The sequence below is a fragment of the Hoplias malabaricus genome, chromosome 8, assembly GCF_029633855.1.
Source record: "Hoplias malabaricus isolate fHopMal1 chromosome 8, fHopMal1.hap1, whole genome shotgun sequence".
Classification (NCBI taxonomy): Eukaryota; Metazoa; Chordata; class Actinopteri; order Characiformes; family Erythrinidae; genus Hoplias; species Hoplias malabaricus.
The window spans coordinates 3,288,324-3,316,049 of NC_089807.1; the positions used below are offsets into that span (position 1 = coordinate 3,288,324).

At 41.0% G+C, this 27,726-nt stretch overlaps 1 protein-coding gene across 3 annotated transcripts; it reads right to left on the minus strand.

Moving 5' to 3' along the window:
• Positions 1-346: 346 nt before the first annotated feature.
• wdr35 (WD repeat domain 35) lies at positions 347-27,141 on the minus strand. 3 transcript variants are annotated; one of them, XM_066679815.1, is made up of 31 exons: positions 26,895-27,141; positions 25,548-25,665; positions 24,485-24,556; positions 23,954-24,046; positions 23,683-23,811; positions 23,390-23,523; positions 22,551-22,716; positions 22,087-22,232; positions 21,537-21,662; positions 19,996-20,181; positions 19,786-19,818; positions 18,562-18,588; positions 18,385-18,438; positions 18,210-18,296; positions 18,036-18,096; positions 15,816-15,960; positions 15,482-15,551; positions 14,584-14,637; positions 14,309-14,418; positions 13,781-13,997; positions 12,353-12,433; positions 12,083-12,219; positions 8,911-9,114; positions 8,593-8,739; positions 7,970-8,102; positions 7,291-7,401; positions 6,334-6,498; positions 4,952-5,092; positions 4,535-4,691; positions 1,986-2,226; positions 347-1,174 (listed from the first exon to the last, which is right to left on the minus strand). In XM_066679815.1, the coding sequence occupies exons 1-31, from the start codon at positions 26,916-26,918 to the stop codon at positions 1,024-1,026; spliced, it is 3,720 nt and encodes a 1,239-aa protein (XP_066535912.1). In that variant the 5' UTR covers positions 26,919-27,141; the 3' UTR covers positions 347-1,023. The 3 variants fall into 3 exon arrangements, with proteins under 3 accessions (XP_066535912.1, XP_066535913.1, XP_066535914.1); XM_066679816.1 differs by lacking the exon at positions 18,562-18,588; XM_066679817.1 differs by lacking the exons at positions 18,210-18,296; positions 18,385-18,438; positions 18,562-18,588.
• Positions 27,142-27,726: the final 585 nt, after the last annotated feature.

Here is a 27,726-nt window from a genome sequence, read left to right on the forward strand (position 1 = left end):
TCACCCTGTGAAGGACTGGCGCCCCCTCCAGGGTGTATTCCCGCCTTGCGCCCAATGATTCCAGGTAGCCTTCTGGACCCACCGCGACCTTGAACTAGATAAGCGCTTACAGATAATGAATGAATGACTGAATGTGTCCATGTGAAGTTCACAAAAAAAAAAAAAAAAAGAAGCCCAGACCTTCACATCATCATCGCCACACATTGGTTCTACATCTGATGAAGTTAAATCAAACACAAGCCATTGTTGATGAGTATTGACTTCTTAAAATGAGTGTAACCTTTGAATGTATTCAAATTAGAATCAGTGTAAATATGCATTTATACAGCGAAGACAGTGTGATCATTGTTCATTTTATTTAGTTATTCTACAAAACAGAAAAAAATATTTTACACACAATATACATGTTTAATTTTGTTGACGACTAGCGTGGTCCCTTTTCTAAGAATGTTTTCATGAACGGTAGAGATTCTGCAACAGCAACAGGTTGAACACAGTAAAGTAGCTGTTCATTCACACTTTACACAAGCAGAGCAGCACACGGCCGCAGTAAAGAAATGCTGAATATCTCCGAGTATAAAATGCCAATGATGTAAAGTAGGAGTAACATTTTAAAAGAAAGCATGGATGCATATCAATCGGAAATATAAGGATAATAATGTAATGGAATTAATAAAAGTGCGTATTCAGTCCACGTTTTGTGTTCTGATGTAAGTACTACCAACCAACTGTCCAAACGAGAGCCAGTAAAAACAGCCTTGCAAACTGTAAGTGAGTGGATTACAGGACTGTTTCCGAATCATCCGCATTATAAGGCCTCTTTATAACAAGCCTGACTGCTTTACGCGTGTAATTTCAAGTGTTCCAATAACTGCAGAATAACACGAACTCTGCTGGAGGTCACAAAGTGCTGGTGAGAGTTCCGGCTGCATATAAAAAAAGAATAAAATACGGACAAAGAAAGAGGCTGAGGGGTGTGTGATTAGGAAAAAAAAAATCATGGACAAAGACAGTAAAGCGGTGTCAGGTCAGAGAGGAGTGGCAGAGAGGGCAGAAGTTGTGGTTTGTGATGTCCTGTTCATGTGCACAGTGTTTGCACATGCCACACATCCAGAACTGATAATCTGAAATGGTTCGGCCCGTCACTATACAGGTCGGGAGCTTGCCCTCCGCACTGGAACAGAGACAGAAAGAAACAGGAGGATGAAGTTCAACACACGGCACTTTACAGAAAATACATTGCTACTATTTTAGGCACAGATTCATCCAACATTTCTTCTGAAGTGAAGGCCATTGACTGACATTATGCTCATGATCAGCGGCTCTCTCGAGTTGTGTTTGGAAAACTAAGCATCTGTGTCCACAATGGGTGCATTATTAAGGTTAAAATAGTTGAATTCACTAATTATCGGACACGCAGTGAGGCTTATTCCTTATGTACATTTCCGCTGTGTTGTGTAAGTTGCTGGAGTAAATTGCAAAACTCTGGAAGGGATTTAATGAAAATCCTTTAATGCCTAATCAGAATCACCGCTGTGGAGCCGACTGCAGAAACTTCTAGTAAACCCAAAGTCCCAGAGCATACACGATGATGTCGAAGTCCATTCTCCATTTTCTATTTACTTCTCACTTGTAACTCGTTCCGTTTAAAGTGCAGATTTTAAGCAGAAAATTGGTACGTAACGTTATTAAAGGTTTTATGTGTGCCCTTGTCATTTTTAGAAACGGAACGGTGAACAGCAAGAACTGGAGTACACTGGTAGGCATCGACTTCCTGTTAATTTGAGTCGAGAGCCAGGACAGACCTGCCACGTGCATGACGGACCGCAACGTGCTGGAACCTGATTTTAATGAGAGTGGCTGTCACGTTGCGTTTCACCCATCAGGCAATCGAAGGATGACTATGAAGGATACTGACATAGCTTTCCCTGAAGTCTTTATTGCTTTGATTCCTTATCTAATAATGACTGGTAGTATGTGGTCACCTGTCGTCTGTGCTGTCCATCTGGCTCTTGCGTCCATCTTTAGGGCTGTGTTTGGTGAAGATCTCCAAAGCCAGGTCCTCATACAGCTGCCTCTGCTCCGGGGACAGACTCTCTAGAGACTCCAACTTAATGAAGGCACGAGAACAGGTACCAAACGCGCGACTGGCCGAGGCACAGATGGCCAACAGAGAGTAGATCTCCACTGCAGGGATTATATCTTCATAGTCCCGCAGGTGTAGAGCTGAAGAAAGAGGTAATAAAATATAAATAACACAAAAAGCTACTACTGGGCTTGTTATGCTGCAGAATAAAACAGTGGTAAAGAAACAACAGAACACTCACAGCTAACATGGTTTTGTCCATTGTGTGTAGAAAGTATTCACAGTTCAAAACACATATTAAATGGGTTTCATACGTCACAAACCTAAGGAACAATCCCTGTCAGCTTGCAGAACACAGCTTTAGAGCTGCAGGCAAGTGATGGAGAAGTGGAGAGAGCAGTTTTTATAGCATATATAGCATAACATTTTAGATGTTTATTAAATGTCCTGAAGAAGATTTAAAAGTGCAAATGATTTCCTAACAAATGATGGTGTAGAGCAACCGCACATGAGTCTAAAGTCATAACGCTGTGTTTGTGATCCAGAGCTAATCGTTCAACATCAGTGCCTGACCTCACTAATGCTCTCATGGGTATATCCCATCAAATCATCACAGAAATGTTTCATCAACTAAACATTCCCAGAAGATGGAGGGAATAAGAGAAAATTGTGAATACGACTGGGCAAACCTTTTCTCTTTTTGAGTTACGGACGAACACTACCTGCAAAAACTGAACAGTTTAAATAAGGATTAACAAAATCAAAACTAATATAAGGGCGGCACGGTGGTGCAGCAGGTAGTGTCCCAGTCACACAGCTCCAAGGGCCTGGAGGTTGTGGGTTCGATTCCCGCTCCAGGTGACTGAGGCACAGATGGTGTGGTGTGTTCTCCCTGTGTCTGCGTGGGTTTCCTCCGGGTGACTGTCTGAGGAGTGTGGTGTGTTCTCCCTGTGTCTGCGTGGGTTTCCTCCGGGTGACTGTCTGAGGAGTGTGGTGTGTTCTCCCTGTGTCTGCGTGGGTTTCCTCCGGGTGACTGTCTGTGAGGAGTGTGGTGTGTTCTACCTGTGTCTGTGTGGGTTTCCTCCAGGTGACTGTCTGTGAGGAGTGTGGTGTGTTCTCCCTGTGTCTGCGTGGGTTTCCTCCGGGTGACTGTCTGTGAGGAGTGTGATGCGTTCTCTCTGTGTCCGCGTGGGTTTCCTCTGGGTGCTCCGGTTTCCTCCCACAGTCCAAAAACACACGTTGGTAGGTGGATTGGTGACTCAAAAGTGTCCGTAGGTGTGAGTGTGTGAGTGAATGTGTGTGTGTCTGTGTTGCCCTGTGAAGGACTGGCGCCCCCTCCAGGGTGTATTCTCGCCTTGCGCCCAATGAATCCAGGTAGGCTCTGGACCCACCGCGACCCTGAACTGGATAAGGGTTACAGATAATGAATGAATGAATGAAATCCAATATATTGTTTCAATCTGAAAATGATTAGAACACAGCTTTTCCAAAAGATCCTCTGTGAAATGGCTTTCTGGTTCATTTAAAGCTGGGAAACAGTGGAAGAACGTCACACAACCACAACAGCTGCAGGTACATGTTTAGAGAAAGCTAAATACCCATAGCATAGGATGACGATAGATATCATCATCTTCTGCGTCACAGAAAAAAAGAAAGCCCAAAGGAGATGCATAAACAAGGCTTTTCTTGCACTTGCGCGTACACACACACACTCAGGAACACACTCATACACATGCCTCACTTCTACAGGTGGTCAGCCAACACATTTTATGTTGCGTTTTATTTGTCTAAGCCTGTAATTTTATGGACATGGAGGTCTTCAGCGTAAATGCAAGGACAGAGTGTGTGTCTCTGACAAAAGTATTTTACCCAGTTGATTTAATACCACATGTTTACAGACAGAGGTCAGGCACACACACAGACACCACTTCTACTTAAAAAGTTTTGTGGAAGTGTTCTAACACAAAATCAACAGATCAAGAAAATGTTCAGGGTCACAGTGGGTCTGGAGCCAACCTGGAATCACCAGGTGCAAGGCAGGAACACACACAGTTCAGGGTGGCAGTCACAGGGCATAATACACTCACTCCGTCATTCACACATTCACAACAACGTGTATTTGAACTGTGGGAGGAAACTAGAGCACCCAGAGGAAACCCATTCGGACACAGCGAGAACACATAACACTCCAACATGGAGAACACAGAATACACATTAAACTCCTCAGAGACAGTGACCTGCGGTGAGGTTTAAATCCACAACCCCTGGACACTGGAGCTGTGTGGCAGCAACACTACTGGAAGTTTCACCATGTTCTGCCCTATAACATGTTGATAATTGTCATGTGTTCTGTGTCATGGTCACATTTTCATGTGTTCCTGTGCATCTGGTCTCATGTTGCGTTAATGATATTCTTGAAAGAACAATTTTTAAGTTAGGTTGTAATACCTGTGTTCATGGACGCCTCTACATTGCCATCATAGAGCTGTCTTTGAGCCAGAAGGAAGAAATGATAAGCTTCCGCTCCACGCCATGCTTTATCCACAATACGACTGTCTGATGTGGAGGCATCTTCTTCCAGTAGGCCAGCCAGAGCCGATGTGGCCTGTAAAATACACACATGTATTACAAATAACCCCCTTTATCTCTAATGACGGTGGGGTTAAAAGGAAGCTGGCCACAGGATTCAAAAATCAAGTCCAAGGGTTGATGGTTCTGAGCATTTACTGCCTTTGTATTATATACTCTATAAAAGATAAAGTATTGATGATTAAATCTATTTATAGCTAAACATGTAAGCATATAAACTAACAGTTTTAAAGAAATCACTAGAGTGGAATCATGAGACTAGGTGGAAAGCAGTACCTCTGACTTTTTGCCCTTGGCTTTGCTTTGCTGAGAGTTTTTGACCTGAGCGTGGTAGTTTTCCACCAGCAGGGCAGCAAGCACATACAGCTTCTTCACTCGCAGAGGCCTAGTCCGCTTCTTTGCTTCCTCATCCGCAATCTGCACAAAAAATAGATCATATCCATCGGTTCACAGGCAACTGCACAGGCAAATTAGACTATACAAGAGCATTTAATAATGTTGGGTCTTTGTGCATGCTTTCATTCCCCATTTAACTTTTTTCTAATTAGTCTCCAGTTGTTGAAAAACCGTAAGGGGAAATACTCACCTGATTATTCTTATTAAGAATTAAATTCCCCTTAAGTAAAAAATAGAAGTAACATCAATATGTTGGCTTGTTTGTTTTGTGACAAACACACATTCTCTCTCTCTCTCTCTCTCTCTCTGTGCTGTTTACAGAGATTGCGAATGGCTCTCTGGGCTTCAGGTGATAATTGAGCCGGGAGAATGTGTGTAATCAAATAAAATTATGTTGACTACATGATAAAATTAATATATTGAATATACACACACACTGGACCATTTTATTACAAGCATAAAGCTTAACTGAGGTGGTACTCTAGCCGTTATAACCACAGCAACTCACACTTATTACCAGAACGTCCAACGCTAAAACGTGAGCTAATCTGGCTAAAGTTAGCAGGCGCTACCACTCACCCTCATTCATCAGTAAGTCTCAAAAACCTGATTCTAACACTTTGTCGTTATCAAAGCTTGGGTTCCACCGACACAAAGTGTAATTTTAGCCATTTTATCAACACAGCAACCAGAGAAAAGTATTTATCAACAGAATCGATATCTAACATGAAAAAGTGAGCTAATCTGGCTAAAGCTAGCAGCTGCAAACCCTGGCTCACTGCTCAGTAACTCTCAAAAACTGATTAATAACACTTCAAAACCTCAACAAAACTATCACTAACTAGCGCCTCAACACATGAAAAAAGAGCAACAAATACTTACTGCACTAACTTGTGTCTTAATGTCTGTTTCAGCTCGCTCTACTGTGTAAATTCAGTCTAGCTCTTGTACGGCGCTGCTCATTCTCACTGCCATATAATGTCTGCACTGGGAATACCAAGCTAGACTTTTCTTGTAGCTAGGAGGTATGTGCCATAAAGGGTTATACATTTCTCGCTAGTCCTCCACTCCATGATTTAGAAGTTGCTTAGTTCAGTAAACCACCTGAGGACCCGACGTAGCCACCACAGAGGCTCTATTCTCCCTATTACAGCTCCGTGGAACAACACAATCATTTAGAAGCTGTCATTTTAAGGTAGAAATGCTACAGTGTTCCTTTAAATGCAGTAAATGTTCTCAAGCAATAAGTTCCACTCTCTCACCTTAAACATGAGCTTGGCAGCGTCCAGGAAGTGGTGAGCTTTTCTATAGAGCTCCACTGCTTCCAGAGTTTTATTCTTCTCCAACAGATGAGAAGCATACTTGGACAACAGAGGGCCAATCTCCTTCATGTTGTGGTTTTTAGCCAGTTCTACAGCCTTATTCCACTGAAAAATACACATGCACTTAGTAATCCATGAAAAAAGTCATATTAAAAAAGGAAATGAATCTGAAAGATTAGCATAGATATTATAAAAAGATAATACCAATGATACAAATGATAATAACAGGTACTGGGCTTATAAAATGTCCTATTGGAAAAAACATTGAAAAACATGATCTCCAAAAGTATACTACTGCTGCTAGGGACAGCAGCGCCAGCCTGTGATCACCAACATCTGCTGAATGACGCTGGACCAATTAATCTATTGTGAGTCTAATGACATACATATCTAGAGATAGTAGTGTGTCATTATGCTCCATCCTCTATCAGCTGGGAGGAGAGGACGGAAGGCAGTGTTAAGTCAGAGAGAGGGTAAAAATCACAGACATCTGGTCTCTAAAGTAAGTAGGAAGTAGGGCTGTCTTTGTTTATTATTAGAGGTCTTAGCTCTTGTGTGTGGCATTAGCACATTGTCTGTACAATGAGATTACAGGCTTTTAGGGTGGCACTGCTGTGGGATGAGACTTTTCCGACAAGTCAGTTTGATACATTTCTCTCTCACTGCCTTCATAAACTGAGTGATGTTACTTTTAAATGAAAATATCTAGAAGCAACAACAGTTCAGCTACAAGGCTGTAGGCCACGGAACAGAAAAGTGTCCATTCTTAGTTCAAAACTATCAGGCTACATACACAATACAGTGTTCTAAAAAACAAAATAGTCTTAGGAACCTGAGTCCTGATCTCAACCCCATTCTTACATATATCTATATCTACCAATGTCTGATTATTCTTACCTGGTTTAGATGCACACAGGCATCCACTGCTGCTTTGGGTTGACTGCACCTGAGATAGGAACTTACTGCCTGTTCACACATTCCCACAGTCACAAACATCTGTCCAATGTCCTAAACACAATTATACATATACTCCAGTAAACACAACACTCTGATGTTATTTTGCCTGTTTAGACAGCCTACATTAGCTTTAGTTGTAGTTCAAATTTACTAGTGTAAGCATCTATACAAAATAACATGATAATCTGCTTAAAAAAAAAGAAAAGACAAAGTACAACGTCCAGTAGGGATGCATAAGTACCATGTTTTCCTAACCAAGTATGAGTATAAGTATGTGTATCTTTGTACTTGCCGATACTTACTTAGAATTAAACAATCAGGAGTGTTGTGTAATAGTGTAGTTCTTAAATAAAACACTTTTGTTTAGGAAAATAAACTTTGGCAGAAGGAAACCCCACCTTGTTCAAGGACATAGGTTGCCATCACTGTTTGTGAAATGATTCCAGATCGGCGACATTTTGAGTTGTCTGCTCATTTGGGCAGCAACATGCACTAGACAAAATGCATGCCTCGTTGCGATTTCAATTACGAGGAAATGAACACCATATCTGGGAAATACCCGATACCAGTATCAGTGTTCATGCATCTCTAACTTCAAGACATGAAACACTGATCATACCGGTAGCAGTTTGTGGTTCTCTGGCAGAGAGCTAGCTAGTCTCTCTAGTCCTTCATAGTCTTCGAGCATGTAGTAACACTCCGCAAGTCTCTCCTGGTTACGGCCCTGTAGGTAGTACTGCACTGCATTCAGCCTAATCAACACAAAGTTAGAAAACACTTAGAATATTTACAGAGAATTGGAAAGTAAGTAATTATTAATTGGAAAGTAATTAAGTAATTGGAAAGCTACATTTATTCAAATACATGTACATTGGTAAAATACTGATGAATTTGCACTTTAGAATAGTAAAACATGTAGTTAAACTGCAGTAATGAGTAAAGGAATCTATATTTTACTCAGCTGAATTTTAACCTTTATTTATTTATTTTTTCTGTGCTGCATTTTGATTGAATTTTTGAGCTATAGCTTTTTAAAGTGTACCAAAATGATCCCGAAACAGAGTCTTACATAACATCAGTTCCTGTGCTTGTGGATGCTAAGGTTGACTGCACCCTTACAACGTACTCAGCACGTAGTTTTGTGAATTGAACATTTATAATACAATTATAACAATTGTCCAGCTCTGATTTCTGTCCCCCTGGAATTAGTATTTCCTCATATTCAGCTGTTTCTTACTGTACCATTTTTGTCTGTCAGCAAAGTAATCTCCAATGGCATTGTAGGCTTGTTCCTGTAGAGCGTCATCGCCTTCTCCTGATCCCGTTCTCAACAGCTGGAGCACCCGGAACCAGTCACCCAGCTTTATCCTCAGACTGATCGCCAAGTCCCTGGAACAGAGAAATAAATATTAGGCATAGACCTAATAATAAAGGTCTCAGAAGCTGCTACACAGTAGGCTTAGTCTGTCTTTTGCTTTAAACTTTAAATATGATCTTTCAGAAATTCAGTGAGATGTGGGGGTTCCACTGAACATTTGTATAAGGCGTGCCCAGTTATACCTGCGGTCCATGTCCAGGTACATCCTCTCAGCCTCCTCAAAGCGGCTGAAGTAAGCCGCCACCTCAGCCTGCTTCATGGCTTCGCTCTGCAGGTTACCCAGCCTCTTTACAAACTCTATGCCCTGATAATCCTTACAGCGCACAAATGCCTGCTCAGCCGTCTTTAGCTCCAGCTTCTGCAGTGCTGCCTCTGCTAGCAGACGCCTAAAAAACATTGGGAAAAACACAAAAGAGTGTTTTATTAATACCTAAACAAATAAAATACAATTTGCACTTACCACTTTCTTAATTCTTTGACATTTTAAATCCATAACAAATTTGTACTTGTAAGTAGACATGACTTAACCTGACACCTACCCTGACATATGTAACTCAAGTTTGTGTTTAAGCTGTTTAATGACTTTTCCCAAATGCGTTACGTGACTGTTTGGAATTGTACTTTATGACCATGAGAAGAATTTACAGCATGTTAACACAAAAGAACATTCGTTGCTGGAGAAATATTTTACTCCACAATGTTGACCTCTGAACAACAGTGTCGGTTGTGCTATGGATTTCTTTGCTTTAGAGCGGACAGAACAATATGTTTAGCAGAAAACAAGGTCAACAGCACACAGTGATATGAAAAGGGCCCGAATGTGCTTATGAACAGGTCTGTCATACCTCTGAACTCAGGGTGAACTCCGGAAAGAGCCACAATGGAACTCTTCTCTGTCTTCTCACATGCTTAATTAAGTATATTATTTGTGAGAAATTAGTGATTCTCTCCTGTACAGACTTGGGAGATCATCCTGGACATGCAGAGCACATAAAAGTAAATCTTTTCCTACTCACGGTCACTAGGATCCCTGAAGAGACAGTCCATAGCTGGGCATGTACTGCTGCAAACTGAGCTCAACTCACTTCCTACCACAGATCCACTCAAAACATATGTCTTCATTACATTTAATTATAGTTTCCTCTCAACTTTCCCTCTCATGTTTTTTCAAACATCTGTTTATAATGGACATGATTCTTTGGAAAAAGGAATCTCAGGGCAACTCTGTAATAAAAAGTAAACTGAGAATGTATATAAAATGTGCCAAAATAGCAGGAGATAGACTATAAATAAAAGTATTAAAATATATTGATGATTATAATCCATCCCCAGAACAATTTCTGAGCCTTCGTGCCTAAACCGATCCGTACAATGCAGCAGAATGTGGACATGGAGCTTCCTGTGTGTCTTTTGGTTGGTTCCTTCAGGCTGCACTCAGACTGTGCATTGAGGAGTTTCTTTTTTTGCCAGAACATTCTGAAATTCCTCCGTTCTCTGTGAGAAGTGTCGATAAGACCAGAACTTCAGAGTGAGGGAATTCTCAATAGCCTCCGACACTTCCAAACACACTCTAACACAGATCACACATTCCCAGTACATTAGATGCATCATCTCTCTGTTTTTACAGGTTCCAGGGCCAAACAGATGTAAACAACAACAGCAACAGTAACCTGTGTGTAGTTACTGTATGGACTGCATAGACAGTAACGAGTAGCTGACTGAATGGCAGTCCATTATGCCACTATCTTTCCACTGGTTTTCTTACCTTTGATTTTTTTCTTGCAAATCCACGTGAGTCTGAACACCAGTTTCAATAGAGTGTATCACACTCCAAAACAATCGGATTTTTACAAATATACATCACACTTTAAGAATAACAATGTGTCAACCCAAGGACTGCAAAAATAATTTGGTTGGTGTCCTATAATTTGCTTAAATGTTCAAACAGCGTTGTCACCAAACTGTGTTGGACACAGGCCCTCTAGGACCAGAGTTTAAAACACTCATGTTCTAGAAATTCATTCATTCATTCATTATCTGTAACCCTTATCCAGTTCAGGGTCGCGGTGGGTCCAGAGCCTACCTGGAATCATTGGGCGCAAGGCGGGAATACACCCTGGAGGGGGGGCCAGTCCTTCACAGGGCAACGCACACACACACACACACACACACCTACGGACACTTTTGAGTCGCCAATCCACCTACCAATGTGTGTTTTTTGGACTGTGGGAGGAAACCGGAGCACCCGGAGGAAACCCACTTAGACACAAGGAGAACACACCAACTCCTAACAGACATTCACCCGGAGGAAACCCACACGGACACAGGGAGAACACACCACACTCCTCACAGACAGTCACCCGGAGGAAACCCACGCAGACACAGGGAGAACACACCAACTCCTAACAGACATTCACCCGGAGGAAACCCACACGGACACAGGGAGAACACACCACACTCCTCACAGACAGTCACCCGGAGGAAACCCACGTAGACACAGGGAGAACACACCAACTCCTCACAGACATTCACCCGGAGGAAACCCACGCAGACACAGGGAGAACACACCACACTCCTCACAGACAGTCACCCGGAGGAAACCCACGTAGACACAGGGAGAACACACCAACTCCTCACAGACATTCACCCGGAGGAAACCCACGCAGACACAGGGAGAACACTCCACACTCCTCTCAGACATTCACCCGGAGCGGGAATGGAACCCACTACATCCAGGCCCCTGGAGCTGTGTGACTGCGACACTACCTGCTGCGCCACCGTGCTGCTATGTTCTAGAAATCATATTTAAATTTAAAAATCACATATTGTAAATGTGGTCTCAGGTATTTGGGTCCTACCACATGTGCTGTGAAAATGTCTTCAAGTTTCATGACGTTATATTTTTTGTATCACCTACATGTAATGTGGTGTATCTGTAATGGACTGTCCTTCATAGTAGGTTCCTATGGAGTGTTCAGATTTCTGTAACTCAGATCATAAAAAAGCTGAGAATGTCCAGCGTCTCACGTCAAAGATCCATAAAACAGACGTCATGGAGACCATAAACAGGCTGAAATTCACTGGTGTGTCTCACCACTGAGAGAAGAGTAAACAAACAGTGACATGTGCATCACAGCCATGAACTCAGCACACAGACACACACACTTAAACACACATGTTCACACACAGACTCATAGGCCAGTGTGTGGGAAAGTCTCCTGACTGACTGCAAAATTACACACTCACACAAACATACACACCAGACGAGAGGGTTTTCTTTATGACTGGAAAATACCAAAACTCCGAACCACTGTGAATGAATTGTATTTCTTGTATTTTATGCATCCACATTACCAAAGGCGAGGGTGAGGGTTGTCCTCGATGAACTGAGAGGCATCCTCTATTCCTACTTTCTCTATCAGTGCTCTACTGTCCCGCAGAGAACGGATCTCAAAGTTGATCAGGTAATCTTTGTTCGGCCGCTCCGGATCCTGAAACAGGGATCAATCAGGCTGATATCAGCAATGGAAATATGGATTAAAAAAAAAAAAACATTAACAAATGCCACCAGAAGAAAGACTTTGTTTTTGTTTTTTGTTTTACCCCTACATATAAAGTTCATACCTTCATAATCTCATCCAAAAGCACAGACTTGATTTCCAAATCTTCAAAGTTACAGATGAAACCAGATGTTTGAATTGGTTCCTATATTAGAAATAAGCAAGATAAAAACACGAAGTAAACCCATAAAACACAATAAATACAAAGCTTAAGATTATTAACATGGAAGTTAAATGTATAAGCCCCATATTTAACAGCAATAAAGGCAGGTATTTCCTCCCGTTGGTTTGTAATGCCCACAGTAAACTGAAGCTGTAGGTGGTCTAGGCCATGGTTAGAAAAATGGTTCACTGAAAAAACCTGTGGATTTTTAAAGATTTTAAAAGGACCAGCTGTGACTCCACCCTCACACAGGACTGCACTGTCTGGCTGGTTCTACATTTGTTACATAATTTCTGTATATGTCTGATTACACCCAATTAGAACTGACATAGAATTTTCAATTTCCAACTAAGAAAAATCAAAGAAGGTGTTTGCACTCTGCAAGTGGAGTGGTTGTTCTCAAATCTGAGCTCCGTGAATTTGTGCACAGTCAAAAGTAATAAACAACAATTGTTTTTATTATTTTTACTATTTTAAGCAGTTACAATTTAAAGCTATTTTAATCTCAAACCATAAACACAGTACTTAAACTATGCAGGTGGACTGGCGGCTCAAAAAAAAGTGTCCGTAGGTGTGAATGTGTGTGTGTGTGTGTGTGTGTGTCTGTGTTGCCCTGTGAAGGACTGGCGCCCCCTCCAGGGTGTATTCCCGCCTTGCTCCCAATGATTCCAGGTAGGCTCTGGACCCACCTCGACCCTGAACTGGATAAGGGTTACAGATAATGAATGAATGAATGAATGAAAGGGCCGAATGATTTGGGGACAATATATAATTGCAATTTTTCTTACCAATCTTTCAACTACGATTTACACTGTAATAATTTTCTACTAATTAAGGTCCAGGTCTGTGGTGATATCCAAGAGGACTAAGAAGATAAGACTTTCATTTTTGAACACAGAAGTGACAGGTTATAATTTAGGCCAGTCTTTATCAGGAGTTTGTTTGCTTCTGATGGTCCAGCTCAGTTTATCAACTTAATGTCCCCATTTAAACTTAACACACTGGTCTTTATAACGCACACTAGACATTAAATGAACAGCTCTTGCCATCTGAAAATTGCACTCTTTGCTATTGAATTTTCAATATGAATACGACTCATCTTTCAGCCCTTTAAGCCCTATGCCCTATATGTAGCAGCACTATGTAAAGGGGACATTTTTGTATATGTTGCACAATCAGTTACATACTGGAGGTTAACATTATGCTGAAAAAAATTAATGTGTTCTAAACAGAAACAGTTAAAATGTGTAGGTTTGCATCATTAAGAATTAGAAATAGTTGTGTTATCTTTTCATTTCTTATCTTTATATTACTTTTCCCTTTTCTCACCTCTGGATCCAGGTTCCTGAAGACATACATTCTGGTCTTTTCCATCATGGCAAACAGGTCAGGATTGTCGTTGGCCCATTTCATATCCCACACGTCCTTGCGCTCAAATTTAGAGGGGTCTCCAGCTGAAGCCCCTCCTTCTGCGTCTCCAGAGGGACCCCGTGACTCTATGTCAAAAAACGTCAAGACTCCTGTCATATCTATTATAGCCAGGCGACTGCAGAAAGAGAAGAAAATAACATTATATGACACTGCACACAGCTTCAATTTTAAGTTATTCTCCTTTTGCCAACAGCAAAAATCCAATAAAATATTTTTTCATAATTAACATCAATATTTATTTGTTTTATGTTTCCAGCATTTTATCTGTAAATGCTGACTTTATTCACCTACATAAACACCTCTCTTTAGTTTCTTTTTGTTTTTTAATACTGAGTACATAAGCACCGCGACCCTGAACTGGATAAGCGGTTAAAGATAATGATTGAATGAATGAATGAATGAATGAATGAATGAGTACATAAGTACCTGGAGTTGCAGTTGAGAGAGAGCTGGTAAGCTCTGTAGCTCAACGAATACTTCTGTAGAAGACTGATGTTTGGCAGGCTGTACTTCTGCAAAATCCCAGACTCGCGACACTGAAACACAGCATTATTCATGGAATCTTACTGCTAAGTTAAATGCAAACAAACACACTTCATTAAGAATAATACTTTATTAATAAGCACAGAGAGTAACCACATACAAACGTTACTCAGAAAAAAGCAGTGAAAATGTTAAACATAAAAGAAGTTTAGACATACTACTACAAGGGTTTTGTCAGATGCTGTGATGCAACAGATGGGATCTCTGGTTGCCTGGAAAACAAATAATAATAAAGGCACATATTAAGATTCTGTCCACTCTTTTTCATACTTTTTTCTATCAACCATCTGTATGTTTAATGATGAATGTTAGGGATTGATGAAAGCTTTTGTCATTTGAGAGATTTTTAAAAATGATCTGCCATGTTCTTCTGTTGGGTTTGATCTGGGGCAGGACTAAATTTGGCTTATGCGAGACCAGGTCTGCCACAGAATCAATAAGAGTTAGCAATACATTTACGTCTCTCACCTCAATAAACACACTGCCTACAAGTGCATTCCCCACTTTTTTGGGATTAAATTAATTTCTCAGGGGGATTTTTGTAATGTTACAAAGTATATGACTACTCACCAATAAAACTCATGCATCCATGACTGCGTTACAATTACTAAAGGAAACGTTAGTTTCCTGCAACTTGCTACAGTCTCCTGACTTTACAGACTATCTCGCCCACTTAAGCCTCTAGAAGCGGCACATGGGCTTCCTTTCTTTCTCCAGACAACATTAGGTGCGCTGGGGCAGGGTAAAGCCAGATCAGTTGTCATGGAGGCACAGTGTGTGTGTATTCTCTATGGGGATTGAATTTTGTTTTTTTTTTAATACTGTACACCTTTGTAAATGTATGGGAAATTAATCTAGTAGCTTAATTTGTCAAAATAGTGTCTGAAAAGAAGCTTGGTATACTCATGTTGTGAAGTGAGTTTCCTGTAGTGAGTGTTTTTCCCACTAATCCTTTGACATGATTATGAAACAGCCACTGGTGTTTGGGGGTGTGTGTCCTTCTCACTAACATACGAGTGTTTCTGGCAACAACTATGTGTGTGAGGGGCCACTCACTGTGAAGGCTTTGGCAAAGTCTAGCATCCCATTTGTGGTTCCACTCGGATTGTCATCGATGTGGTAAACTCTGCAGAAAAGAGAGAGAGAGGGGGTTGATATTGTGTTGTACTTGCGCTGCGGTGCCCAAAAAGAAAAAAAACATGTACTACACTCTGTTTATATATGGTTAAAATATCTTCACACACAACTATGAAGAGGACATCACAAGCTACTAAATCCCACATGAAAAAAACCTTGCGTCTCCATTGTGTCCATTCACACAGCTAAACTGGATCCTCATCACGGCTTTATGGCTCAAAGCTTGAGGTGACCTTTGATGTTTGCCTCTCACCTTTCTCTGCCCTCTTTCCTGATCTTGGCGACCTGGTTGATCTCCAGGGCTGTGAGTTTTTTGGCCACACGGTACTGCCAGGCATAAAAGGCTTCTTTTGACGCAGCAATCACGTGGGTTTTTGTCATGGTCACAAACAGAGGGTCTGTGAAAGATAAACAATCATTATTACCACTGGCCAAATACAATAAATTGTACTGTACACAGGACATGAATAAATCATGTATAAATCAAGTGAAAATATATCAACACCCTCTACATTCATGTAAATATTTTACGTCCACATTTTTGTACCGTTTAATATACTGGAAAATAATAAAACATAAAATAATATATGTCATGAATTGTCTCTGCTTATTTTCACTATCTACAAAACATGGAATTTGACCAGGTGCAAGAAATATTTTGCATACAACAGTGTTTTAAAAAATTTTATATATATATTGAACCTTCTAAACATCTGTAGGTCAAACCTGAACCAAAGCTGCTCTTCTGAGATTCTGAGACTCTAGTTCTCTCATTCAAATATAGCTTTTATATGGCAAGGTCCATCAATAGCTCTCTTGGTTAAGTAAAAGTTATTTCCAGCCACTGGAATTTACAGCTGGATGTATATATATATATATATATATATATATATATATATATATATAATAACCCTAAATTCAACAAAAATACACGTTGGTAGGTGGATTGGCGACTCAAAAGTAGGTGCGAGTGTGTGAGTGAATGTGTGTTGCTCTGTGAAGGACTGGCGCCCCCTCCAGGGTGTATTCCAGCCTTGCACCCAATGATTCCAGGTAGGCTCTGGACCCACCGTGACCCTGAACTGGATAAGGGTTACAGATAATGGATGGATAGAATTTGATTCTCCAATTACCAGCAAAACATAGCAGTGATTTCCGTAATGATAGAGATTTCGTAGACTCCAACCAACTGTGCACATGCGAGACCTCTGTGTGTGCTATGGGCTAATGACTAGAGAAGCAGACTTGGGACTGGAAAGTTGCCAGTTTGATCTCCACAGCTGGCAGGAAAATTGGGTGAAATTGGGAGAGTGAAGGAACTGGACTGTCTCCTCCCTCAGCATCCCTGGCTGAAGTGCATTCACACAATGAAAATAATGTTACTGAGTGGTTACTGAATGAAAGTCACAAAAACATTGTGATGAAGAGGCCAAGGCTACCTTGGGGGCCACCGTGGCCTTGAGGTTAGAGAAGTGAGCTTAAGACAGGAGAGTAGCCGGTTCCCAGGACCGGCAAATGAAAATGTACGCCTAAAGTGCCCTTGAGCAAAGCACCTAACCCCCAAATTGTTCCCTGGGTGCCGAGGAACAGGGTTGGCAGCACCCTGCTCCGGTTGTGTGTGTGTTCACTGCCCCTAGTGTGTGTGAGGTATTGCTCACTAGTTTGTGTTTGTGTGTTTACTGCCACAGATGAGTCAAATGCAGAGAAGCACTGTGTTTCTTCTTCTTCTTTCTTCATTTTTCACTAATATAGCTATAACAAAAACACTACTTTTTAAATTAAGCATAGGCAATCTGTGATTGTTAGATTTTTTTTAGCTGTCCTCCTGGGTATGACCTTGTACAAACAAACGAGGCAGTGGTGACAAAGTAGCCAGACACAGCAAGACTCAACTCCATTCAGCAGTGGGAAACCCTCAGACTTCAGGCATAAATAAACCTGACAAGCAAACATAGTCTCTCCCTTTGGATACAGCATATTCTCCTGCTTTATACATTGACCAACTGCAGTCACTCATGGCTATCCCACAGAAAAGCTAAGCAAGTAAGTAAACCAAAGGGTCTTTCCACAGATGTGGACTGAGGGCAGAGAGAGGAATTTAGCAGGATGCCTATGAGAGATCAGTGTGAACTCAGTGAGGGAGACAGTGGGAGATCTGGCTCAGGAGACCATGGGACACAACACACACTTTCCAGTCCACTAGCAAAAAGTGGACAGACTTTGGTTAGACTGCAGCTCATGTGATCAAGTTATTTTACCACAGTAGGACACCACTTCTCAAATGAAGATTAAAGATACATCAATAGACATTTGTGTTACTTCATGTTAGGGCTATGGATATTTCAGATGCTCGAACTAGTAAAACATATAAACAGCATTAAAAAAACGTTATAATTTAAGTTGTTAATAATTTGTTATTATTTGTTCATTAACTTGACACAACTATGAAATAAAAAAGTCTTGTTTCACCTACCAATGTCAATGTATTTGGAGTCCAAGGGAGTTCCAATGGAGTTACACAACACCAACACATACTGCAGAAATAAATATATAAAACATTAACTTACTGCAGTTATTTCCAAATGATACCATAGACCTATTTCTAATCAGTATATAACATCATAGCTGCTGCTAATACTTTTCTCACCCTGTTCTGTTCCTGTGAATGATTCTGACACTCTTGGACAGGGATACAGTACATTTTCATTAACTCCTGCAAGTCCTTGTTTAGATACTGCAGTAAAGTGACTCAGCTTAACCTTCAGAAACACTACATGTTTTCTTAAATACTGACTGATTTCATTAGAAGCAATGAATAATACCTCTAACTCCCACAGCCAGTCAGTTTGGCATTGTTGTTTAGTATATCTCTCACTCTGTGGTAAAATAATGAAATGCTACTTTTTTAGTTTTAGTGAATATAGACAAAGAACAACATATAAAACACTTGGGACAGAGTTCTAACACTACATGACCTCACTGTCATGCCAAAAGGATACCTCTATGTCCTGTAACTTCACCACTCCCTGTAAGAAAAGCATTTGAGCTCACTTTTGATTGAATCTGATAATACCTGTTATCAAAGTATTTTGGATGTATTCATTTATGTCACGGGCGGCACGGTGGCACAGCAGGTAGTGTCACAGTCACACTGCTCCAGGGGCCTGGAGGTTGTGGGTTTGATTCCCGCTCCGGGTGACTGTCTGTGAGGAGCGTGGTGTGTTCTCCCTGTGTCTGCGTGGGTTTCCTCCGGGTGACTGTCTGTGAGGAGTGTGGTGTGTTCTCCCTGTGTCTGCGTGGGTTTCCTCCGGGTGACTGTCTGTGAGGAGTGTGGTGTGTTCTCCCTGTGTCTGCGTGGGTTTCCTCTGGGTGACTGTCTGTGAGGAGTGTGGTGTGTTCTCCCTGTGTCCACGTGAGTTTCCTCTGGGTGACTGTCTGTGAGGAGTGTGGTGTGTTCTCCCTGTGTCCACGTGAGTTTCCTCTGGGTGACTGTCTGTGAGGAGTGTGGTGTGTTCTCCCTGTGTCTGCGTGGGTTTCCTCCGGGTGACTGTCTGTGAGGAGTGTGGTGTGTTCTCCCTGTGTCTGCGTGGGTTTCCTCCAGGTGACTGTCTGTGAGGAGTGTGGTGTGTTCTTCCTGTGTCCGCGTGAGTTTTCTCCGGGTGACTGTCTGTGAGGAGTGTGGTGTGTTCTCCCTGTGTCTGTGTGGGTTTCCTCCGGGTGACTGTCTGTGAGGAGTGTGGTGTGTTCTCCCTGTGTCCGCGTGAGTTTCCTCCGGGTGCTCTGGTTTCCTCCCACAGTCCAAAAACACACGTTGGTAGGTTAATTGGTGACTCAAAAAGTGTCCGTAGGTGTGTGTGTGTGTGTGTGTTGCCCTGTGAAGGACTGGCGCCCCCTCCAGGGTGCATTCCCGCCTTGCGCCCAATGATTCCAGGTAGACTCTGGACCCACCGCGACCTTGAACTGGATAAGCGCTTACAGATAATAAATGAATGAATTAATAATTTATGTCACAGGCCAATGTACATATTTTGTATGTATCCAAAATTGTTAAAAAACAAAAAATTGTTAACAAAGCAATGTAGTTTGTTAAAAACTTTTTTCCATGAACGGATGAACACAATGATTTTAATAACTTGTCATATTAGCTCAGCAAATACAATTTTAGAAGAATGTAAACTATATATAGATAAATAAAATGCTTATTCGGAAAGGTGTCCTCTTACCGTTGCTGCTCCAGCCTCTGGGTCTGCATCCTCCTTTCAGTGAACACCATATATTGTTGGAGAAATATGAGGAATATTATGTAAAAAAACATCTAAAACAGTTTACCATTAGATCCTTACTAGACTTATGAACCTGTGCCTAATAACCTGCTTGTCTTTGAAAACAGTGATCAATGATAAGCTAAAGCACCCAAGGAGTTTTATGCTTACCTGTGGGTGGGAATCATCAGCTTTGGTGGCTAGAATACAGAAATCTCCACAGGTGGTGACTGACATCAGGCTTTTCACATACTTCACAAACTTCTCATTGTTCTTTGTGTCCCAGAAGACCACACTGTACTCCATCCTGTCTGGTCGAGTGTATGCATACACCACTGTGTTTGAACAGTAACCCCACTGTAAAAAAAAGACACAGACAGATAAAGAAAAACAGCTTTGAACTGAATACATAGCTGGTGTATTACATTTAGGAATGACAATTGCTTATACAATCATTTACACAATGTAGCTTATTGTGTGTGTAATTTATTTATGTATTTATTCCGAGTAATGCATTCTTACTAATCTTTGAAATCCTTTTTTTTTTACATTTCAGTTAAGTCACTTTTTAATGTACAGATTAATCAACCAAATAATCAAACATTTACTACTAATATAACCTATATAATTATAAAACCAATACAGCCCTAAATGGCCCAACACAGAGTGTCCCTCTATATTTTCACGTTGAGTAACGTACGCATAACTTTCAGTGTTCACCTTCCTTCCTGTTGCTTTCAGATCCTTGGTATTATAGCTTAGTGGGTCCCAGACAAGGGAACTTTACCAATGTATTGCCAATGTATTAGTGAGATAAAGACCTTACTGTACTTTTGAGCTATGTCTCAATCTGCTTATGAACATTTCCACACAGCTTGGGCCACTGGTGCTGCAATTTTTGGAAAAAAAAACATCTAGACACATATTTACACTAAAGGACGTAACCTAACTGTTTCTCCATCGAGACAGCTGTCAAACATACGACTAATTAAGCAATAGAAATTGTGAGGTAGCAGACCATACAAACCATAACTTTATACGTCTAACACCACCTCAACTGTTATATGGCTTTTATACTCAAGGGATCACTCAAATATGTTTGTTTGTATTTGACAGAAATTACTGATCAGAACAGATGCTGTGTTGGTTTAGAAAGTACAAAAGCAATTTGTTGTGTAGTAGTCAGTGCTACTATACACAATTAAGCTGGATTTCCTCATTCATTCATTCATTATCTGTAACCCTTATCCAGTTCAGGGTCGCGGTGGGTCCAGAGCCTACCTGGAATCATTGGGCGCAAGGCGGGAATACACCCTTGGAGGGGGCGCCAGTCCTTCACAGGGCAACACACGCTCACACATTCACTCACACACTCACACATTCACTCACACACTCACACACTCACACCTACGGACACTTTTGAGTCGCCAATTCACCTACCAACGTGTGTTTTTGGACTGTGGGAGGAAACAGGAGCACCCGGAGGAAACCCACACGGACACGGGGAGAACACACCAACTCCTCACAGACAGTCAGCCGGAGCGGCAATCGAACCCACAACCTCCAGGCCCCTGAAGCTGTGTGACTGCGACACTACCTGCTGCCCCACCGTGCCGATCTGTATTTCCTCATGTCTATCCATATAATTTTCATTATAAGATCTTGGAAATGACCCTGAAAAATGCTCCCCTAGATGTGTCTGTGGAAATTACCTTATAATCAGGTCTAATGTTGGCAAAGTATATGAAGGAATCTACAGCCAGGCCTATCCTCAGCCCTCCACCTTCCCATGATACAGCAGTGATCTGCTTCCCAGGAACTTTTAGAGTGCGAAGGTGCTGAACAGAAGATCATGGAACAAGATCACAAACAGGAAAAAATTATGTATTATGCCATATGCTCTTATTGTATAATTATTTAAATATTTACAGCATATCAGAGACACATGTGGTGTAGTGAAGAAAAATATTAAACATATGTATATGTATTTAGCAACAAAAACATGAGGCAAAACCGCAGAGACAAATGCACAAACAAGCAGCCAATACTGCATTAAGACAAATGACCACCAAAATACATTTATTCAATTGTCTTATGCACATGTGAATGAAAAAAATACCAATGGCTTTAAAGTGCACAAGATCAGCTTTAACTCAGAGGGATATACATCTGTATGGGATGAACTGCCATTTTAACAACAAACAAACAAACAAACAGACAGACACAGCTAGTTCTAATTCTAAGATTGTACTTTCTGTTCACCTCTCCAAACGGTGTGTAGAAGTTCAGAACGTTTAGATCTTTGTCACCTCCAATGCTCCTCAGAGATCCTGCTATAGCAAGTACACTCCCACAGTGGTTCCACTGGATACTGGCAACATTCATACCAGTCTCAATTATAACTGGATCTGTGCGCACGCACACGCACACGCACACGCACACACACACAAACACAAAGAAAGAGTGAAGAGAAAAAGGCTTCCATGCACTGAATAATGCACTGAATAATGAATATAAAAATTCTAGATCCCTTTTGACTAAATAGTTGCTGTACAATTCCAAGTTGTTTCAAGTTGTCCTTCCTATTGTACTGGTTTGGCTTATTTGCATGTATACAATTGTGCATTGGACCTGAGAGAGTATATAATTATAACCAGTTTGACTACTGCAAAAACAAAACGATTTTTAAAAAGAGAAAACACAATTCTTTCTATCTGTCCACTCACTGTCATCGTTCTCATATCGCATGACCTGGCAACGGCCATTGTCGTAGCAGATAGCAAGACAGGGGCAGTCAGGCTCAACGTATCCCTCTGTTCCGGCGTACCAGTGGATCCCAGCAATACTAAGAGGGCCAGTCACATTCATCAGGCAATGTAAGGTCATCTTCATCTGAAGGGAACACAAACACTTGTCAAAATCATGTCTTCATCTCAAACCAAATCATATCAAATTTATCTGTACAGCGCTTATAACAACTGATGTTGTCACAAAGCAGCTTCAGAGAATTCCAGTAATCTCATCTCATCTTTAAAAAAAAAAAAAGTCTAGCATTAAAACAGTGGCATATTAAATCATAAAAAAACAGAGTACAAAAATTTAACAATTTAAATTAACAATCAAATCAAACACAGGTATGGCACACTCACCACACTAATCAACACACTACTCTAGAACTGTAAACATGCAGTACAGCAATCCATACCCTGAATCTCTATTACGTTTCTGGATTTATTAAGTATTGCTTAAGTATTGCTTGGTATAAAGGCCATTCAGTTAAATCAAGAAATCAGTTCATATATATCTATTTATCTGAATGTGTGGGGAAAAACCCACATTTTATTTAGCTTTATTTGAGCTTCTTTTAACCAGGTTATGTAAACATAGCCTATAAAACTACTTATTTACACCACAGTTCACAGGAAGCTCTTATCCATTCATTCATTGTCTGTAACCTCTTTTCCAGTTCAGGGTTGCGGAGCCTACCCGGGATCACTGGGCACAAGGCAGGCTCTGGAGGGGGCACAGACAGCTCTCATTACAAGTTAACGCTGTATGTACTCACAATAAAATTTCCCTGGTTGTCATAGATGTGGATCTCTCCATTAGCCATTCCAAACAGCAGGATCTTACTGTCTGGAGACCAGGCCACATGAGCCAGCTGTATCCCCTTCAGCTCCTTCCCCCAGATCCTGTTACCTACAACATCGAGAGACACACAGGCCTCAAAAGAGTTAGATTTCTGCACTGTAAAGGGTACACAATTATATGTCACTATGACTATAGTATAAAACATAGGACAGTGTCTGGAAATCATAAGATGGTGTACCTGATGGTACATCAGTGAAAAAAACTCACCATCCACTGATCCTACAATAACAGCGCCGTCTTCATACACAATGCATATCTTCTCACCATCTGCATTCCAGCTCATACTCCTCACCACTGACTTATTCCTGTTATTAATCATCTCCTCGTACCAGGAACCTGTCCAACAAACGGCACAGTAAACACTCAAACATACAGCGAATTTCAAAGGATACGACAATACATCTTACTAAACCTGATCTAACACCTCCTGACAAGTTAAAGCTGGTTCAAGGTAGGCTTTACATAAAGACACACTCACCCTTGTAGAGCATCCAGACAATGATGAGGCCATTCTGGTCACTGGTAGTCAATTTCTGGTATTGCTCATTCCATGTCACTACCTGCACAGCACCTGCATAGCATCAGAAAACATATGCAAAAATATAAGGAAACAAAGCAAAAGTTATTTGTAAAGTACATTATATATTTATAAGAAAATATTATGCTCCTAAAAACAAACCCTAATAATATGGAGATTGTCCTGCTTTGCTGCAGTGTTTGACAAGTCTTTACACTAAAGTCGGAAGATTGTTATGAGGATTTAATGGCAGTACTGACTAAGGGATTACCCTCTGGATCATAAGTGCCACACCAGTCCAGAGGACTAAAGGGCTTTACACTCCTTTAGCCCACACTTGGCTTTGAGAACCTTAGGCTCATTATGCTCATACGCCTGCTCAGGACCTATTGGTCAAGGTTTTTCCATCAGTTTAACAATTTTTTTGTGTCAGACAGGCTAACAGGCTTAATGTTATCTCAGTTCAATAAATATGAAGATGTATTGTCTTACCACTGTGTCCTTCGAGGGTCTGGTTCATGGACAGGTTACTGGGAGCAGCAAGACCCTTCAGTTTTGCATCATCTGGGATGGACAGGAATGGCAACAGATCAATACTGATTCAAGTTTAATTAAAGTGCCTGTATATTAAACATCTATCTTTGGGCTTTTACCATTGATGCATGTAAAACAGAATTGTTTTCACTGACTGCACTGTATTGTGTTCTATTCAAAAAGCATTCCAAGGCAAACACCGATCTACTGGAGGCTGAATATTACACAAATAAAAATTCCAAATACATAACATGAGGATAATACATTTTTCTGTGATATGGACCCTTTAATAAAACAGGTAAATAAATAGAATGTGCAGTAGATCAGATTCACCTGTTTTGATGTGGAACAGATTTTCCTCTGTACTACCCGGCTCCTGCTACCATTGTGTAACCAATTATAACCGTATACTTCACATTTAGTTTTGCTAGCACAGTGCTTTTTCCTTATTTTCTCAAAATCATAACATCTTTCTTAACATGCTTTTAATATTGAGAATATTCTAAGCTATTCTGGTACATGTGCAGCTTTCATTGTACAAGCCACTAGAAAGCCCAATGTTGTTCATTCATTCATTATCTGTAACTGCTTATCCAGTTCAGGGTCGCGGTGGGTCCAGAGCCTACCTGGAATCATTGGGCGCAAGGCGGGGTGCCAGTCCTTCACAGGGCAACACACACACACTCACACCTATGGACACTTTTGAGTCATCAATCCACCTACCAACGTGTGTTTTTGGACTGTGGGAGGAAACCGGAGCACCAGGAGGAAACCCACGCGGACACAGGGAGAACACACCACACTCCTCACAGACAGTCACCCGGAGGAAACCCACGCAGACACAGGGAGAACACACCACACTCCTCACAGACAGTCACCCGGAGGAAACTCACGCAGACACAGAGAGAACACACCAAACCCCTCACAGACAGTCACCCGGAGCGGGACTCGAACCCAGAACCTCCAGGTCCCTGGAGCTGTGTTGGTTTTTTTTTGTTTGTTTGTTTGTTTTGTTTTTTACCTGTTTGGCTTTCTAACTTCAGGACCTTCAGGAGGCCTTCTTCCCCTCCACAGGCAATGAATCCCTGATTTTTGTTCCAAGACACACACTTAAGTCGGATGTTGTTGGGGACTGCAATCTAGGGACAAAAAGTATTAATACACATAATTTCCTCATAAAATCCTGTTTTACTGACCAAAGATACGAACAATACTGGACAAATCTCAGAGAATTCCAAGTCAATAGAGAGCCTTCAAATACCAATTAGTCATCTTTTTTCAGTAGTAAACACAAGAAAAATAATAAGTCACCAAATAGGAAATTTCAAAACCAAAAAGTACTATAGAGAAATTAGGACACACAATAACCATGCCAGACCTATTAGGGAACCTTAACTGTCCCCTTGAGCATTTCATCTTCGAGAGAGAGGAAAAAAATTACATTGCACTGATCAGATCTGAACACACCTAGAGGTGTCTTTGCAATCCTTGCAATTTAAAAACAAAAAACCATGGGAAATTCCCTTTAACATGACACTTTTAGACACATTTCCTAGGAATATTTTTTATTTTTTACTCATGCCTTAAATGTATTGCATACACTCATAATGCGATCTGAATACGCAATTAGTCCACGCCTCTCCACTCACTCCTCTGCCTGCAACTCTAAACACAGCCCTGCAAGCTGATTGGTTCCTTAGGTTTATGACATTAGAAACAACGACTGTCTGAATCTGCCACTTTACGATTGATTTTGGAATACTGTAGTTGTAAAGCAGAAATGCTGAACCATGGCATTGACTGATATTTCACTCATTAAACATCTTTTAGGGTATAAATACCACCACATATGTTAACCAGATCTAAAACTTGATTTTAACTTAATATGGTTCTTTTTTAACTTTAATATAGGCAAAAGCTGGGCATATTCAATAATGAATCGGCTGCTTCCATAAGCATTGCTTTTGTTAAAAAATATACTGCTTGCTTTTTCCTTCCTATAGCTGAAACATTAATGAATTGAAACTAAAGGCAATTTTGACTGGAAATGAAGAAACTTTTGTACAGCACTGTCATTTGTACTGTAGCTAAACTTTGTAGGATAGAGATAGACTACAGATTCTAACAATTATTGTTAGCTAAATAGCTAGATTAGTAAGAACCCTGGAGTGTATTGTGTTTCAACTGCCATAAATATAGGCTTTATGGTGTATAATGAATTACATTTAAAATATTGACACGTTAATTTAGCTAGACTATCCGCAAGCAACTGTCCGTCTAGCTCTTCTAAGATAAAACAGTGCGTTTAAAACTGCTACGACATTATTTGGCAGATAGACTAAGGTGAAAATGAGCTAACGAGCGTTACCTTCTTACTGAGGTAAATAAACATCGCTGCTGCCGTTAGCCGCGTTAGCTCAGGTTTAAGATTTAATATTAGAATAAAAACGGATGTTAATCGGCCTGTTGGAGCTTAGATAAGCCTCCAGCACCCCGGCCTCCACTTTCGCCGTGAAAGATGTGTTGAAAATTATCTCAGGCCATTTGAAGAATCATATTTAATCTCTGAAATAGCACAAGCTATTTCTCTCAACGCTGCTGCTGCGTTGTGTGGTTCCTAGGTAACCGGCAGGAAATGACGTCCCACCCATAGCTGTGGAGTAGTTTTATACATCGATAAACCATAACATTAACGCTGGATCCTTGTTTCTACATTCAGTGTCCATTCACTCAACACCACTGACCACAGAGCAGCACTATGTAGTTGTACAATTACAGACTGTAGTCCACCTGTTGCTCTGTATACTTTTTTGGCCACCCCCCCTTTCTCCTACAGGACCACCACAGAGCATGTTTTGGTTGGTGGATCATTCTCAGCGCTGCACTGACACTGACGTCGTTGTGATGTGTTTATGTGTGTTGCGCTGGTATGAGTGGATCAGACACAGCAGTGCTGCTGGATTTTCCACAAGTGTTTGGACAATCTTGTAGATATGCCAGAGACAGTAGCTCGTTTTTTGTTGCAGTGTGTGTTAGTTCTCTAGTGGTCACTGTACGCTGTTGGTTGGATATTTTTGGTTGTTGGACTATTCACAGTCAAGTAGTGACAGAGAGGTTTAAAAACTCCAATAGCACTGCTGTGTTTGATCCACTCATACTAGCTTTTTTTTTTAAAATAAAATATTATATCAAACAGCTGA